The following is an 18,212-nucleotide window of genomic DNA, read 5'->3' as shown; positions in this document are numbered from 1 at the left end:
CAGCCCAGGGGATGTGGCTACCGGGGGGCTGGGCATCTCTTCGCTTGTCCAACCCTTTGAATTTGGCTATTAATGTTACACGACGGACAGGAAGAGTGAATAACTGGCCTTTTGAGACAAAGAAGCCTTTATGCCTCTCTCTTTTTCCAGCTTCTAGCCTTCATCCCCCCCTTTTTTTTTTTTGCAGTACACGGGCCTCTCACTGTTGTGGCCTCTCCCGTTGCAGAGCACAGGCTCTGGACGCTCAGGCTCAGCGGCCATGGCTCACGGGCCCAGCAGCTCCGCGGCACGTGGGATCCTCCCGGACCGGGGCACGAACCCGTGTCCCCTGCATCGGCAGGCGGACTCTCAACCACTGTGCCACCAGGGAAGCCCCTTTAAGAACAGGACTAACTAAATGTCATGTTGAAAGTGGCCCATAGACACCTTTGAAGCCTGGTGGTAAACAAACAAGGCTTTATTATTTTTTTCCTTCATTAAAAAATTGGGGCATTGATAGCAAACCGAGAGCTTGGACCCCTGGGTTCACCCCCATGTTAAGCAAAGTAGCCCCAGAGAAAGATGGCACAGCTGACGCAGATGATGAGGTTGACGTCCAGAAGGGTTTTCACCAAGGGGTTTTCATCCAGGGAAACTATGACAGGGTCTGTTCTGCTCGGCATCTCCTCCTTGCCCTTGTTCTCCACCCCACAGAGCCACAACATGGCTTTCACCACTTTGGACTGCTTTTTGGTCATGTCACCTAAAAAGAACCCAGCAAATAAGGGTCATAAGGATGGGCTGTGTCTCCCAGGCAAGAGAGAAGAGAGACTGGGTGTGTCCCACGCACTGTGATAAATACTTTATGTTCCTTTTCTGGAAGGTATTCATTAAGACTTTGATTCTGGAAGACTCTTTAGTTCTAGCAGATTGGTATTTTGAGACTTTTCACCATCTTCAGGTGCAGAATTTCAGATGAAAAGATAGAGACCCAGCCTAACTTCAGCAAAGCACACAGCCGGTTAGCAGAGGCAGAGGTGGGTTTAGGACCCGTTCTATCTGACTTCCTCCCTGTACTGCATCGCCTGCCAGGAGGCTGAAGAGAGATGTGCGCTCTTGCAGGGAACTCTCTTTCCCCATTCAGAGCTGGGTCTGCAAAATCAGCTGCGTGTGGAGCCAGGCGGGTGACGTGTGGGAGTCAGGGGAGCTGATTTTCTTATTAAACACGTCAGCTCTACCAAGAAAGATTCTCTCATCTTTCTTGAAACACAGGGCCTTCTGGATCTATCCTTGAGTTTCCCACGGTAGGATGACATGGGTTCATATCCACAATTATTATTTTTTTTAAAGCCATGTATGATGATTAATGACAACCACAGCCTTGGGTCATGGAGACTGTAGGGACTGGTGGGGACCCTGGCTAACTGTATATTCCAGGTCTAAGGAACAGCTGCTTTGCAGCTCCAGACGACTTTTGCCATGCAGACATATGGGCTCCATGTTGCCAGATATTCCAGTTTTTCAAGAGAAGATGGAAATCTGGAATTTTATGTGAAATATCACAATTTTTAAATGTTAACTCACATTTTATTAAAAGAGTAGGTGAGCTAAAGCAAAATATGCCTGCAAGCTGCCAGTTTAAAACCAGTCATTTAGAGAATGCCAGCAGTACCCCAGCCTACCACATGGAGTTTTGGGAGGATCAAATGAACCATGTTTTAGTAGGCACTCAACAAACACTGGCTCTAATTTTCCACCTGTTGAAAGTTACTAACCCTTCCAGTGGCCAGAGAGTGAGGGAGGACCAGACCCTGGGAGTCAGGCGATGCTAAAATTCCAAGTGTGCCCATTTTCTGGCTTGTGATTTGGTAGAAAAATTTCCCCTTAATTATATGATGCTTCTTGAGGTTCCTACTGTAACTGAAGAGCAAAGCAACTCACAGCTGTGGTTTTGGGGCATGTTTTCTTGGACAATCTCGAACTGGACGTTGGTTCTGCTGGCCTCTGGTGTCCTGTTCTGAGAGAGGGTAAGAGGCGAGGGAGTTGCCGGTGGCACCTGTTCCTTCTGAACCATGGGGTCATGGCGAGTAAACCAGGTCAAGCGACTGACCTAGGGAGCAGAGATGAACTGTGAGATGGGGTGGAGCGGTGACTTGCATCCCTTTCTCCCACCGCCTTCCAACCCCAAGCTCAGCCTTCACACCCGAGTCTCTCCCAGTCTTGCCCTCTCACTCCACCCTCCAGAAAGCTTCAGCTCCCAGCACTCTTCAAAATCAATGGATATTTCCCCCACTCAGTCCCCCATCTTTCTTGGACAGCCCTAATTCTCCAGTGGGGATCTCACCCTTCCTCACTCTAGTCCCCAGAGCTTAACCCTAGCCCGTGGGTGTGGGGGGAACCCTGTGATCACATGCAGCTCATCCATGTCTCTGGCCACGGGGAGTAAGTTGGTTCATGGGTGATCATGTGTCTTGAGCTGACTCCATCAACGGGCATCAGGAACTTCACTGGAAATGCTGGGACAAAAACGCTTATGCTTTTGCTTAATGAGAATAAGAGAGGATGTATCCCTAAAAGCTGCTGGGCCCACAAGGGGTCTGAGAACAGAAGGAGAGGTGAGAGATGAATTCTGATGGTCTTTTCAGTACCCTGAAATCAAGTTCTTCCCAAGACCCAGCCCTGGACTTTTCAGCTTTTTGAACAATCAGTCCTCTTCACTGAAGTCAATTGGGTTTTCTGTCACTAGCAGTGAAGGGTCTCAACGGATACAGTGTCAAACCCAAAAGTACCATCTCCTTGGAGGGCGGCTCTGTGAACCAGCTTACGACGGACACAGTGATCAGGGTGACGGAGGACAGAATCATGGAGAAGTAGAGGTAGTGGACATCCTTTACCACAGCTGGCCGCTCATCTGGCTGGTCACACCGAGGCTGCACGTAAATGAAGTCCAGAACCAGACGAACCAAGCCTAGGAGAAGGCCCAAGATGAGACCGAAGAAGGCACCCTGCGAATCAGAGCAAGGCCGTCTTAGACACGGGCAGGGCTGTGGGGCGTCCGGCACAGGCCTCCGGAAACCTCAGCAAGCCCCCTCAAGAGCGTGGCTTTCTAGCGACGGTCACAGCAGGGGTCAGTGATTCGAAAAGGGCTGGAGATACTTATCTGTTTATCTTTTACATAGAATTAATCAATGACATATAATTCCCTGTTAATTCAGCTTCCCTGTTTAAGGACAAAATGCATCAAAATAGAACCCTCATTGCTTTTTTTTTTTTTTTTTTTTTTTTTTGCGTTACGCGGGCCTCTCACTGTGTGGCCTCTCCCGTTGCGGAGGACAGGCTCCGGACGCGCAGGCTCAGCGGCCATGGCTCACGGGCCCAGCCGCTCCGCGGCATGTGGGATCCTCCCAGACCGGGGCACGAACCCGTGTCCCCTGCATCGGCAGGCGGACTCCCAACCACTGCGCCACCAGGGAAGCCCCCTCATTGCTTTTTTTTCAAAAGCCAGCTAACACCTGCCCTGTATCTTCCCACACAGAACTCATCCTCCCTAATGACACCTGATATCCTCATGTCCCTCTCCAGTCCCCTTCTCTCCCATCCGATGGGCTGAAGGGCTGATCCAGAGCTACCTTTTCGTTGGTCCGCTTCCAGAAACATCCCATGATGAAGACCACAGCCACGGGAGGCTGCAGGTAGGAGCTGATGGACTGGATGTAGATGAAGAGTTGGCCGCCCTGGCTGGCCTGGACCACAGGGATCCAGAGGATGGAGACCAATACCAGCAGCAACACAAACACCCTGGTGCCGGATGGAAAGAGACCCCCCCGCACCCATTAGTGTTTTATCTCCCCTGAACACTTCTCTCTCTTTTTTATAGCTTTTCGGAGGTAGAATTTATATGCCATAAGATCCACCCATTATAAGTATGCAATCCAGTAACTTTTAGTAAGTTTATAGAGTGGTGCAACCAACACCACAATCAAGTTTTAGAACTTCCATCACTCCAAAAATTCCCCCATGCCCATTTACAACTTATTCTTGTTCCCACCCTAAATAAGCACTTATCTACTTCTGTCTCTGTAGGTTTGCCTTTTCTGGACGTTTCAAGTAAATGGTATCATACAATATGTGGTCTTTTGCAGTTGGCTTCTTTCACTTAGCGTGTCTTAGCATGAGGTTCATCACATATCGCGTATCAATATTTCATTCCTTTTTATTGTTGAAAAATATTCCATTGAGTGGATACGCCATTGTGTACCATTGTTTGTCCTTCACCCATCAGTGGACATTTGGATTGTTTCTACTTTTTGGCTATCGTAAAAAATGCTGCTATGAACATTTGTATACAAGTCTTTGTACAGCCAGATGGTTTTATTTCTAGGGATGCAATTGCTGGGTCACATGGTAAGTTTATACTTAGCTTTTTAAGAAAATACCAAACTGCTTTTGAACAGTTGAACCATTCTACATCCCCACATGCAATGCACAAGAGTTCCAACTTCTCTGCCTTCCTGTCTGCCTTTTTGATTATAGCCACTCTAGTGGGTGTGTAGTGGTATCCTGCAGGAACTTTCTAGACTAGAATCTCGCTTTTTAGATTATTCTAGATGACAAGTCCTTTGTCAGATATATGGCTTGCAAATATTTTCTCCCAATCTGTGGCTTGTTTCTTTTTTTTTTTTTTAATGGATTATGCTTTTGATGTCATACCTCTCCCTAACCCAAGGCTGAGACAGCCCTTAGGTATACCTTCTTGAGGGGCAGAGTCCCAAGATGCTTATTAGCATATATTTTAAATAAAATGTACATGGCACTCACTTCGGTCATTTTCATCCCCCCCCAATTAGATATCAGGACTTTGCACAAGACTTGTTAGAGAAACCTTGCCCCCAACCCCCAGAACACCCTCCTCCCTTTTACCTGGCTAACTCCTATTCACCCCTCAGGTCCCAGTCCAAGTTGAAGACTTTTCCTCTGGCTCCCTAGGTGTCCTGGCTCCTCCATCATAACATTCACTGCGGTTATAACTACCTGTTTACTTATCCTTTTCTTCTTCTAGCTCCACAAAGGCAAAACTGAGTCTTTTCTTTTCACTGCTATATGCCCAGCACCTGGCACGTAGTAGGTGCTCACTGAATAGCTCTTGAATGAATGAATGCCTTACTCATCCACAGAGCCCTGATGTACTTCACCTTTGCCATCAGAGGAGGCTGAGACAGCCTGGAGAAGTCGAAGGCTGGACTTTCCCTCTGGGTGGCTCAGCTTTCTCCTCCCTGGGTTACCTGGACTTTTCACACCCCTGCCTGGCGCCAACCCAGTAAGACTTTACCTGCCCACAATCATGAGCTCCTTCTCAGAGGCCCGAGGCCGGAGATGATTCCAGAGGTCCATGGTGAAGATGGTGCTGGCACTGTTAAAGATGGAGGTGAGGGAGGACATGAGCGCCGCCACCATCACAGCCATCATTAGCCCGCGGAGCCCTGGGGGCAGAAGGGAGGTCTTTGGGCCTCGGGCTTTTTCTACCTTCACCGCTGACCCCATTTCCCAGGCCCATAGCCAGCTGGTCCAGAGAGGTTCAACTCGGAGGAGGCGGAGCTCAGGGGTGGGAGCCAACAGGAGGGACTCAGAGGGGTGGGTGGGGCAGAGCTCCCTGCGTAGCCAGGGCCGGAGCTTTATTTGGGGGCTTAGTTCCTCAGCCCAGAGCCCATTCTTTCCCACAGCCCTCCCATCTTGTCCCCCTCCTCAGATTAGAGCCCAAGCCAATGTCCTCCTTTCTGGGTGCCCTGGGGGGACTCAACTGAGGGGTGAAGGGACCATTACCTGTAGGCAGGAGTTCCAGCACAAGTTTGGGATACGCGATGTCAGAGCAGCCGGCGGGGTTGCTACAGACCTTCTGGCAGATTTCTGGGTCTGCGCAAGCCACTTGGTCTATGGAGGAAACAAGCCCAGAGCTAAGCAGACGGACCCTCAGAGGCCCAGGCCCGGCCCAAACACGGCCTGGCGCAGGCCAGCACCAGGAGACAGGGCTACTGTAAATAAGTGTACAGTCCAATTAAATAAAAAGGAGCCTAGACTTAATAAACCGTGGCCTTGTTACTTAACCATTCTGGACCTCAGTTGCCGTATCTGCAAAACTGGGACAGTAACAGAACTCTACTTCCTAAGATTATGGTGAGGATTAAATGAAATGACATACATCACACACTCAGCACAGAGTCTGGGACACAGGAAGTGCTGAATGCATTTCAGCTGTACTATTGTAACCCGAAAAAAGCCGAGACACCTCACGGCCAGTCCCAGCACAGTGCCCGACATCAGGCTCCCTAAGCCCCCCAAAAGGACACGAGCAATCTACATCTTTACCTAAGTTCATCGGAAGTGCAAAGGAGAATGCCATCACTTGACACATGGCAAATATTTTAAAAGTTCCTCTTTTCCCCATCTCCTTCTCAACAGTATACATAGTTCAACAGCTGTTCCTCAGTTTAGACTCATAAGAACCCAACCAGGCTCTGAATTTCCCTCTCCTCCTCTCTCTCCATTTCTGTATCAATTCTTTTCTCTCCTGAACAGCATTTTGATTTTCTAGTGTAAATCCATCCAGACTTCCTGGCACCTCTAGTTCTTCATCTCTATTATGATGAACACATGCCAAGCTTAGAAGCATAGACCTCCTGCTTGGAAGACAGAAGAAGAGATTTAAAAATTATACGAGCGTATGGCACAGAGTAGATGCTCGATACGTTTTTCTTGGGGAGAGACTAGCTATCTCATTATTAGTGTAATCTTTACAGAGGGGAAGGGACCTGGTTATAATCACCCAGCAAGGTCATGTCGGAGACAGAACGGGTCTCTCAATCCAGCGCAATCTCTCAGAGAAGGAAGGCCAAGTTTCAGTGGTCTGGCACGTGTGTTTGAATGATAGCTTTCTTGTTACTTTCTGTCTTCCTCATATCTGAGCTGAGCCACGCTCCTCACCACCAGCTCAATGCCAACACACCACTTACCCCCGCTGGACCACTTATAAATCCTCAAGTCTCTTTGGCCAGCTGCATCCAGGAATAATTCCCATAAATAACCCCTACACCCTCCCTCTGCTCAATCCAAAGGCTTCTGTCCTTCTTCCTCATTCTAACGAGTAACACTGCCTTCCGTCCCACCTTCTATGGCAAGTGGGAACGACGTCGAGCCTCAGTTTAGGGGTGGGCTTGGAGCCTTTCACTGCCCACACCCATCTCCTCCCCCGTTCTGATGCAGTATCAATGATCATGTAGCTGAGGCCTCAAATTCACAAGTGGCCTCAAATAGAGATGTTCGATAGTATCTCCAGATGAGGTGGTATGTCTAGTCTTTATATTTTTATATGTGTTAAAACTGTTCATTTAATAAATGTAAACATTTAAAGTACATCATAACTTTAAAATCTAATATTGTTGGGTTTTTTTAATTTAAAATTTTTTATTGAAGTATAGTTGTATAGTATAGATGTTTACAATGTTTCAGGTGTACAGCAAAGTGATTCATATATAAAAAGAATATAGTTCCCTGTGCTCTATAGTAGGTCCTTGTTGTTTATTTTATATATAGTAGCGTGTATCTGTTAACCTCAAATCCCTAATTCATCCCTCCCCTAATATTATTGATTCTGGTTTCTTTGGGGGTTTTTTTGCCACACCATGTGGCTTGTGGGATCTTAGTTCCCCAAGCAGGGATCGAACCTGGGACCCCTGCAGTGGAAGCGTGGAGTCTTAACCACTGGACCGCCAGGGAATTCTCGATCCTTCATTTGCTTTTTTAAGATAGCATAATACCTAAGAAATGGAAATCACACCAGGCCCCTTCATCCATTAGGAAGCCCAAGGACTATCTGGTCTTTGTAAAGTTTCTCCACTCACTGTTATGTCTTGTCAAAGCTGGGACCCTTCCCTCCACTTACATCCACCAATGGGAGAGGAAATGGGTGCTGTGGCCACAATTCATAATACAAGTAACAATTGCTATGGAATAAAAGTAGATGCCTCCAAAACTCTGATTCAGCCTTAGACAAAATTAAGACCGCAGACCAAAAATGATATTTGACAGGAAGTATTGAGAAGAAACAACCTCGTTGAGAAAAATGCTTTTGAGAGGTCAAAGCTCTTGGCTTGTTTATGACTTGTCTGCGGAAGTTTAGGAGAAGATTAGATAATAGTTATATTCCTGTGGCCAGAACATGGTATGGAGCCTCCCAAGCGGGGCGAAGATCTTGCTTATGTTCCAGTCTTGTGGGTTTGGACTCTTGTTGTCCAAAAGCTCCTCTCTTCAAGGGACACCAAGAAGGAGCAAGACTCCCCCTGAAATCATTCATTTAATGACCTAGTTTTTGTTTAACCTTCTAGGAATGCAACCTTCAACCATGAAACACATGACAGACACAAAGTTTATAAAGCATGTTTAGGGCAGAAAATTGTGTTTGTTCGTTCAGGCTAAAGAACATGTTCATCACAGGGAAACTAGTTGGCTCAGCTAAGTTATAAATGAAACCAACAGCCTTGTGATTGTTAACCCACCATTCTCTAATATCAGCTCACCTGTCTTGGGTGAATTAATCAACCATTTCATATATGGAGTGGATTCCCTTGTCAGGTCCTGTGATGCTTGACATAAAGGATGGCTCTAGCAGAGTCCAATCCAAACACAGCGCCAAACCTCCTTCTTCCAAATGCCAACATTCATGGAAGTTCACTACGACTCGGATGCCGCAAATAAACACTGTACATATACACCTTCTCATGTAATCTTCACAACTCCATGGGGAAGTTTTGCTATTATGCCTATTTCAGAGACAAGTAAACTGAGGCCCCTAGAGACTAACAACATCCCCAAATCATAAAGCTAGTATCGTGGATAGGATTCAAAACCTTAGCTTATTCCAAAGTTCAGGTGGAGATGATTGGCTTTGTAAACAGGAACATTTCTAGACTCTTGTGTTTCATTGTTTCGAGGGTTGTTTTGTTTCTTTCTTGGTTTCCACTAGAGTTCCTTTATAAGTGGGCGCTATTCCTTGGATGGACTAAATGGAAGAGGATGTTGTCCACGTTCAAGAGAGCTCAGGATCAGAGCATCATTTTAGGCAGTGCTGGACCCATTTGAAGATTCAGCAGGTTGCTGATGAAGCTGAGATGGAGAGAAGAGTGGAAGTGGGTAGGAACAGTGGCCCTTTAGACCAGGGCTTCTCAATCTTCTGCCAGGCATCACCCCCAGAGATTCGGATTCAAAAGGTCTTGGACGGGACCCGAAAGTTTGCATTTTTAACAAGTTCCAAGACAACCCTGATGCTGCTAGACTGGGAACCACACTTTGAGAAGCTCCAGTCAAGACCTTCAAATGCACCACACCTACCTCACCATCTCCACCCTACCTCACTCTCTTAAATTCCTTTCGCACTATTGCTAGTACCAAATGCTAGAGTGTCTTGATATCAATTTTCTCTTACTTTTTCACGAGTACCAGACTCGTCTGTTATGTTATAAACTCCCTAGGGGCGTGGAATGTGGCATTATGTTTCACTTAACAACCGTTATTGACTGGCTGACTGCTGAGAGTGAGGCTCAGGGTCTTGTTATTGATCATCCTGATACTGGTCCGAAGTACTGATGTGATTTCCTGAGAGAGACAGTAGCATGATTAAGAGTCAGGTTTTGGAGGCAGATGCCCCCGGATTTAAATCTTGGCTTACCCAGCCCTAGCCAAGTAACTTCCAGCAAGTCCCCTAACCTAGGAGTGATCTAGAGTCCTCTTTTTTCCTTACCAGCTTCATCCAACCCATCATTCATCTGGTTGGCTCCGCTCTAAATTATATTTTCAAACCATCCCCATGAATAAACTGTTGCCTCTTCACAGAGGCCTTCCCTGGAAACCCTGTCATAGGAGCCCCTGCCCAGCATTCCCTATGATGTTTCCCTATGCATTTTCCTCACAGCACTTAGCGCAATCAATGAATAGCTCACTTTCGTATTTTTTGTCTCCTTCACCACTAAAACGTAATCCCCCCCAACAGCAGGGATACTGTATGTCTTGTTCCCTTATGGATCCCCAGGCTCTTCTAGAAAAAGGCCTGGCAGATAATTGGCTTTCAAAATATTTGTTGAATCCATGGCAGAATAATAAATGAGTGAATCAATTAATTTCTCTGAGCTTTAATTTCTTCCTTTCTTTTGGCCACGCGGATTGCTGGATCTTAGTTCCCCGACCAGAGATTGAACCCACACCCTCGGCAGTGCAAGCGTGGAGTCCTAACCACTGGACTGCCAGGGAATTCCCTGATTTCTTTACCTATAAATGAAAATAACAATAGTACCTATCTCATAAGGTTCTTTTGAGGAATCAATGAGATAAAACATGTATAGAATAATAAAAGTGGCATGTTTACCATGTGCCAGGGACTGTTTTAAGCCTTAGGAAATATTATCCCCATTTTACAAGTGAGGAAACAGAAGCACTTAACAGAAATTAAGTGACTTATTCAAGGTCACAGGAGCCAGGAATTGTCAGAGCCAAGGTTCAGGCAAGGCATTTCAGATCAGTGTTCATATACATAACCGCCCCACTCTTCTGCAAAGCTCCTCACACGGGGACTGGCCCTTAGCACAATGAATGTTGGTTGCTTTAAGCCACTTTCTTTGTTCATATGTCGCCTTGCCCCTTAGCTGTATATTTTCCATCAAGTCACCATAAAACCAAGATCCCAGTTCTTATCCTCATCTGGGATTTTTCAAGCCTTGTGCCGCTTCCCTGGAAAGAGGACCGATGGCTCTGGGTTCGTCATCCATCAGGGCTGGAGAAGCGCAATCCCAGCATCTGGCACCACGGACGGCTCCCCATCCTTTCTCTTCCCCAAGTCCTTCCACCTAATCCATAGTTCTAAATTATTTTGACAAAACTTCTGGACTGGGGCTTCCCTGGTGGCGCAGTGGTTGAGAGTCTGCCTGATAATGCAGGGGACAGGGGTTCGAGCCCTGGTCTGGGAGGACCCCACATGCTGCGGAGCAACTAGCCCCGTGAGCCACAACTACTGAGCCTGCGCGTCTGCAGCCTGTGCTCCGCAACAAGAGAGGCCGCGATAGTGAGAGGCCCGCGCACTGCGATGAAGAGTGGCCCCCGCTTGCAGCAACTAGAGAAAGCCCTCGCACAGGAACGAAGACCCAACACAGCCCAAAATAAATAAATTAATTAATTAATTTAAACAAAAACAAAAAACTTCTGGACTAACCATTTCATCCTACCCTTTCTTTACCCCTGCAACGTCATGTAAGATAAGGCATAGGGGAGGGAGATTTCTGCCCGTTTGAGTTAATAACAGCTTGGGTCAATACAGGGTTAAACTTAATGAGGCAGAAAGGAGGTTTCTTCCACGCAGATCACCAGTTCCTGACATCACAGTGACTCCCAATAACATCCCCCACCCCTAGTCCTGTTTAATCCCCATGCTGCAAACCTCATCCCTCTACCAAGTTTAAAAAAAAAGAAAAAAAGGCTAAGACAGATACTCTAGAGGTTTTGATATCCCTGATTTTGTTAAGAAAAGGAACCCCCAAAGGGTTCTATTGGGCCGAAGTTGCCAAACCACTGGGTTCAAACATTGAAGTGTGAGGGGAGCCCTCACATGAGATTTCAGGGAGCTGACATCTGGAACCATGAGATTTTAGCCTAGTTTGTGGTTTCAGAAAATACATAGTTGAGGCGAGGCCCCAGATAGTTCTCCATTTGATTTGGCCTGAGACATTAATAGGACGTCCTCATTGAACCAATGTTGGGAAACAGCACTGAGTTAGTAGTTGCCGGGATGGAGACACCTCAGCTGAATCGCCAGGAAGGGACTCCAGCTGCATTCTTGAGGGGCAGTCAGTAAGATGTTCAGAACACTTCACAGGGTCTGAGACTCACAGACAACCTCTCCTCCCAACTGTCTTCTTACCTGGAAAGAGGACACGGCTGACCATACCAGGGAACACCATGATGAAAAGCGGCAGGACCTTCAGGTATGCGGCCATCAGAGAGCCTCCTTTGGCATGGGACAGGTTCTTGGCAGCCAGAGTCCGCTGAACAATCACCTGGAAAACAGTGGTGTGGTTGGAAGTTGAGATAGATTTCTCTTAAGGCCAACTAGGTGCGCATGGCTTCTTTGTAGGCATAGTAGACCCAGGAGCTCGGTTTGCCTGCCTTCTCTAAGGAAACATCTCTCCTATTCTCAATCCCTGTGATCCAGTGGTCCAGTTGGGGTAGCTATACCAAGGCAGAGAAATCAAGAACGGGAAGGAGGATAGAAGAGGAATGCAAATACTTTGCTAGGAGTGATGAGTTAAGAGAAAGAGAGGATCTGAGATATTGCTACCAACAGGATTGGCATGTCTGGACTTGTAGTTACTGCATACGGTGTGCCTAGGTCTTATCCTGACCCCCTTCTCTCTGTTGGGTGGCATAAGGTAGGTCTTGTTAAGATTTATCCACTTAGAACAGATTGGTGGTTGCCAGAGACAAAGGGTGGCAGGTGGGCAAAATGGATGAAGGGGATGGGAAAGTATAAATTTCAGTTATAAAATAAATAAGTCCTAGGGATGTAGTATACAGCATGGTGACTATAGTTAATAATACTGGATTGCATATTTTTAAGTTGTTAAGAGAATAGATCTTAAAAGTTCTCATCACACACAAAAAAGGTCTCGTCACAAGAAAAAAAATTGTATCAATAACTGATGGTGATGAATATTAACTAGATTTATTTTGGTGATGATTTTGCAATATCGAGTAACTAAAACGATTTATCCACTCAAAGGGAATGACATGTTCTAGAGTGTTTTCTGAGTAGAAGACTGGTCTCCCAAAATCCTGCTCCAGGCTTCAGATTGAATCTACATGAACTCAGAACTTTCTCTACTATTTCCTTAGGCTTTGGATCTTGAAGCATCTGGAGAAGTTGCAGAGGCCTTGGTGAGTTACTAGAGCTTTTATGAGTTGGTTCAGTGAACTGTGGACAAGAGGAGTGAAATGCCATTACCATTATGGTGCTGTGGTGAGCAGGACAAAGTGGGAATTCTTCCCATTTTTTTAAATAATGTTCATCAACGGCATAGGCTTCCCAGAGCATCCTGCTGTTTCTTTTGAAACCCATTCCCTCTCCACAAGGCTACCCTGTCATCTTGGGCACGGAATCTGCCTGATCCAGGGGTAGGCACCTGACTCACCCCATGCCAATCAGAGCCCTTACACAGGGTATTTGGATTTGGGACTTGGAGAGTTGTCAGTCTCTCTGCAGTTGGTCTGCAGTGAGAGACCATGAAGTCAGCAGGTAAGAGAGAAAGACAATGGAGAAAGAAACCAGAAAAACTTCCAGCACTTTCTGAAGGCTAGTTCAGCTTCCTGCCGTTCGTATTCCATGAGCTAATAAATCCCCTACCCTTTTCCTAAGCTGGTTTAAATTTGATTATTCTTTCTGTGACTTGCAACCAAGTGTACCCTCACCTGCACAGATCATTATTATTGGTTTGGATGTTGTCAGTGAAAGACTCTAAAACGTGGCATCAGCTTATGTGTGGAAAGATGAAGGAGCAGTGAGGATCCCTCTATCCAGAGCTGGGAAGTCAGCTGTTTAACTGTTACCTGTCATTTCTCAGGACTCCAAACACACACCTACTGGGCTTTCTAGAACACTTAACAATGTGATAGTTACATGGAACGATACAGCAACTATAGAATACTTTTTACTGCTTCATTAAGGTGCCAAGAAGAGGCATGCAAGCTTCAGTCCTTGTCGGTCCATCTGGAAGCAGAGAGGACAGAATTTAGAGCTTTGGAAAACCAAGCCCTTTCGACAGGAGCTCCAAAGCTGTGACTGAGCAGAATGCTGGCTTTTATTCCCAGGAAGCGGAGCCTCCAGCTGAGTAAGTTTTAAGAGACTTGTGCTGCTCAAAACCCCACAAGCCCCGGGAAGAGCGTGTCGCCCTGTACGGCAACCCCTGGACCCAAGTAATGGAGCATGACTCATAGGAATGTTATGAAAATCAATGAGTTAACATATAGGAAATGCTTATATCAGTCACTGGTAGATGGTCCAGCATCAATCAGTGTTTGTGTCATTACGATTATCGATTGTGATTTACCTCTTCCGTCTCTGCCCGGGAAGATTAGGAACATGCCCCCAGTCAGTGAACAGTGAAGGCTGCTTTGTCTTTCTCCTGCTCTGAAATGAGCTACGTAGGGCAGCACCAGCCCAAGGGACTAACACAGTCTTTGGACTCAAAAGAATTCAGCTCAGCAGCCGCAAAACCAGAAGTCGTGGGGTCCAAGGAGGGCTTGGGTTTCTGGCCCCTCTGGCCCTGCCTGCCCTTTGGAAGAAGATCAAGTCATCCCGGATTAATTAAGTCCCCAGGCTCTTGAACAATGCGAGGTGGGTTGGAGGTGGGCTTCAAGGGTTGCACACTGGAATCCCAGCTAGTAAGGGTGTGAGGCATCTCAAGGAAATATTTGTATAGATTAATAAATATAAGCTGTTGAACCATGTCAAGACCAGTAGCATGAAACCATAGCAAAGGGCTTCCCTGGTGGCGCAGTGGTTGAGAGTCCGCCTGCCGATGCAGGGGACACGGGTTCGTGCCCCGGTCCGAGAGGATCCCACATGCCGCGGAGCGGCTGGGCCCGTGAGCCATGGCCGCTGAACCTGCACGTCCAGAGCCTGTGCTCCACGACGGGAGAGGCCACAACAGTGAGAGGCCCACGTACCGCAAAAAAAAAAAAAAAAAAAAAGCAAAAATGTAAATGTTTTAAACAGTTTATTAAATGAGCCTGCAACAAAAAAGACTATGAGCAAATTCCTAATGCTCCCCTTTTTCACAATTATTAGTAACCCCGCTAATGAGGAAACAGAGGCTCAGAGATCTTAGACGGTGTGCCAAGGTTATGCCACCTGAACTTGATTCCAGGTCTGTTAAGGTTAAAGCCCAGGCTGTTAGCCTCCATCTGAGCTGTCTCCCAGGGTCTCTCCAGCCTGAGACTTGCTAAGGAAGAGGAGGGGTGCTCTCTCTTAAAGGGGCAGTATTGCACCCATCTCTAGCTCTTGGTTTCTAGGTCTTCACTCAGGAGTTCTGACCCTTGGGGTGACCTGGATTCACTCTCTGCAGTGTCCCCTCCATCAATTCAGTGGCCCGACTCCATGATCATTATTTTATTTAAAGTCTCATCAGCCCTGAATATGAAATAGGGCTTCCAAAATGGCACACAGATCTCTGATCATTAATGTAATGGAAAAAGCCATTTCAACAGATGATATATTCACAGGGTTTGAAACCTGAGAAAGTATAAACAGGTGTGCAGTGAAATGGCTTCCATCCATCCTGGCACATCTGCCCACCTCCCTGCCCACAGGTAACTGCTCTTAGTTTTATATACATCCATCCGGAGTTTCCTTCAGCACATACAAGCAAATGCAAATATGGATTCTATCCCCCCACACACACCTTTTAACACAAAAGGGCTTATTATACACACCACAGTGCCTTTTGCTTTTCTCATTTCTTTCTTCACACCAGTTATATATTTGCTTTAAGGGCTTTGCTTTGGCGGGTCCCTCTGCCTAAAACTCTCCTCCCCAACAATCACCAGAGCCCACTCACTCTCCTTAGCTCAGAGGTCACTTCTTAACCATGACTCCCCTAATCACTCTATTTTAGATGACACTCCCACACCCTCCATTTCTACCACCCCCGCCTCTGCTTGTTTTTTTTTTTAATGACAGTTATCACCTTTTAACATTCCCCATAATTTATTTATTGCCTGTCTACCTCCACCAGAAGAAGGTGAGCTCCAAGAGCCTGTTTGATTTGTTTACTTGTGATTTCCAAGTGGCTGGCACATAGAGGACACCTAGTGAGTATTTGTGGAGCAAATAATACCTATACCAGTTTTAACCTCTCTTTAAAATGTTTCATCTCTCTTGCTTACTGGATCCTTCCAGACACCCAGCAGGATGTATCAAGCTTTCCCCTTTGCAAATATCAGTAGCTTTGGATTTGCTGTGACATGAATAAGAATAAGAAGATAACACGTAGAGCAGTAGAAAGAAAGAAGTTCTCAAGGATGTTTGGGGAGAAATGCAAATAAGAGAACAGATAGCGGGAGAAAAGAACCCAGCCTCCAGATACTCCAAGGAAGGAAGCGTCCCCGAGAGCAGCTTTCTCAGCCTGCTGCCCTGTACCTGATCGGTGCACCAGTACCAGAGGGATGGGATGGACATTCCAAATAGGATCCCAGGCCACGGGAGATCAGATGTCAGTGGGTCTCGGAAAATATGGAAGGCGTCTTCCCGGGGCAGCCCGCAGCTGTTGTTCCCACTCCGGTTGCTGGCCACAGCCAAGAAGTATTTCTCTTCCAGGCCTTCCAACCCGCCAACTGCAGCAAAACCTAGTATTCAGAGGAAACCCAAATTTGCCAGGCACTCAGACTGATCCACAGCAACTCATGAGGGAATGGCTGGAGATTGGTGAAATCCTACTTAGAACAGAGATACCAAGGAAGTTAGTTGACTTAAAGGTTCTTCGTCTTTTTTTTTTTTCATGCCTTTGGTAGTGACTATGGATGGCTTCTCAGAATAATATTCCTAAATATACAATACAAAATACATAGATTGTAAAGAAAACCAAATATGTTGAAAGCACCCATCAAACCATAAAAACTCTGATGTAGTAATTTATTTATTTGCTCCATTAAGTAGAAAGACCCCACAGTGGGTCAAATAACAATTTCGTTTTAAAATAACCATGGACACAGTGTTTCAATACATCAGAAGCAACTGTAAAAACATTTGGATAAAAACCTCGGGGGGTATATTTTGGTATCAAAGTCACAGATATTGCAAATTTTCCTGTGGTTTCTTGCCTACACTAATCATTGAAAGATGCTAATATGAAAATAGAGATGAATTTCTTTCCCATCCAAGATTCACAAAACCCATGAATTCTGTCCAGGTTAAGAAAGCCTGCCTTAAGGAAACATTCTTTCACCTCTGAACTTCTTCTCAGCTACTCTCAATTCATGGTATCGCAAGAGTGGTCCAAGTAACTTATGGCCTTGAGCAAGTCACTTCCCTGTCTGAGATTCGGTTTCCTCATCTGCAGGTGGGGATAATGTAGCACCAACCTCATAGGGCTGGAAAAAGACAGTGAGAAAATGCACAGCATCTGGCACAAATGTGTGTTGTCCTTAAAAAATAATAAAGCACTGCAATTTGCAGATAATTTGCTTCTTTTCATTAATTGAACAGATTCAAGGTTATCCCCAAAATAACATTGCTCTCACTGGATTACGTTCTGGAAGGTTGTGTTTGTCTTTTTGTTGTTGTTTTGTCTTTTTCTTGTGTTTTATTTTTGGTGTTTTGTTTGTTTCTTTGTTTTTTGGCATGGAAGAGAAGGGGTTGGTGTTACCACTTGAGTAGGAATGATACGTAATCTGCAGCCTGGCTTATTTTTGCTGAAGGTTGTGGTGAACAGTGGCTACTGGGGGAAAAATACTGTGATGATAAATTTTTGTCATGCTTTTTTTTCCCTGAAAAATTATTTTGTGGTAGTGGGAGGGAGGGAATTTTTATTAATAATTGGACCTGCCCATCTGAGTGTGTAAAGCACATACATATAGATAATAGCAGGTAGAAAGGCTGAGAAAAGAATCACCCCAGGATGGGTGAAAATAAAGTAGGCAGAGCATCGTAAACTTTAATGTACACACAAATCGCCTGGGAACCATTAAAAAGCATATCCTGATTCAGCAAGTCTGCAGTGGTGCCTGGGATTCTGCCCTTCTAATGGGCTCCCAGTTGACACTGATGCTGCTGGTCCCTGGACCACAGTCTGAGTAGCACCCATGTAGGAGACATCAGGGTACCAAATGAAATTTGGAATCCTTTTGGTATAAAGGAAAGTGGGGGATCTTGATTTCAGTCACTTTAATAAGCTCCATTTTAGGTCAGTTTTTCAGTTTCTCTTTTTTGTTTGTTTGTTTGTTTTGGGGGTTTTTTTTTGCGGTATGTGGGCCTCTCACTGTTGTGGCTTCTCCCGTTGCGGAGCGCAGGCTCAACAGCCATGGCTCACGGGCCCAGCCACTCCACGGCATGTGGGATCTTCCCGGACCGGGGCACGAACCTGCGTCCTCTGCATCGGCAGGCAGGAAGGCACAATGTTAAGGTAAAAATTCCTGCCTATACTCTT

At 46.1% G+C, this 18,212-nt stretch overlaps 1 protein-coding gene across 8 annotated transcripts in view; it reads right to left on the bottom strand.

Annotated features, from left to right (window-relative positions):
• Positions 1-439: 439 nt before the first annotated feature.
• Positions 440-18,212, bottom strand: part of SLC5A11 (solute carrier family 5 member 11) — a 51,995-nt gene continuing 34,222 nt past the window's right edge. The window contains exons 9-16 of one of the 8 annotated variants that reach the window (XM_032607135.1): positions 16,208-16,413; positions 11,936-12,071; positions 5,800-5,907; positions 5,309-5,459; positions 3,609-3,777; positions 2,769-2,984; positions 1,921-2,089; positions 440-742 (exon numbers count right to left, since the gene is read on the bottom strand). In XM_032607135.1, the coding sequence (XP_032463026.1) occupies positions 537-742; positions 1,921-2,089; positions 2,769-2,984; positions 3,609-3,777; positions 5,309-5,459; positions 5,800-5,907; positions 11,936-12,071; positions 16,208-16,413 (1,361 nt within the window). In that variant the 3' untranslated portion in view covers positions 440-536. Of the gene's footprint in view, positions 743-1,916; positions 2,496-2,768; positions 2,985-3,608; positions 3,778-5,308; positions 5,460-5,799; positions 5,908-11,935; positions 12,072-16,207; positions 16,414-18,212 lie in introns of those variants that run through there. The other 7 variants (XM_032607136.1, XM_032607137.1, XM_032607138.1 and 4 more) reach the window with 7 other exon arrangements.

Source organism: Phocoena sinus, chromosome 15 (assembly GCF_008692025.1).
Source record: "Phocoena sinus isolate mPhoSin1 chromosome 15, mPhoSin1.pri, whole genome shotgun sequence".
NCBI lineage: Eukaryota > Metazoa > Chordata > Mammalia > Artiodactyla > Phocoenidae > Phocoena > Phocoena sinus.
The sequence above is the reverse complement of the archived record's forward strand: the minus strand, read 5'-3'. Positions and strand labels throughout refer to the sequence as shown.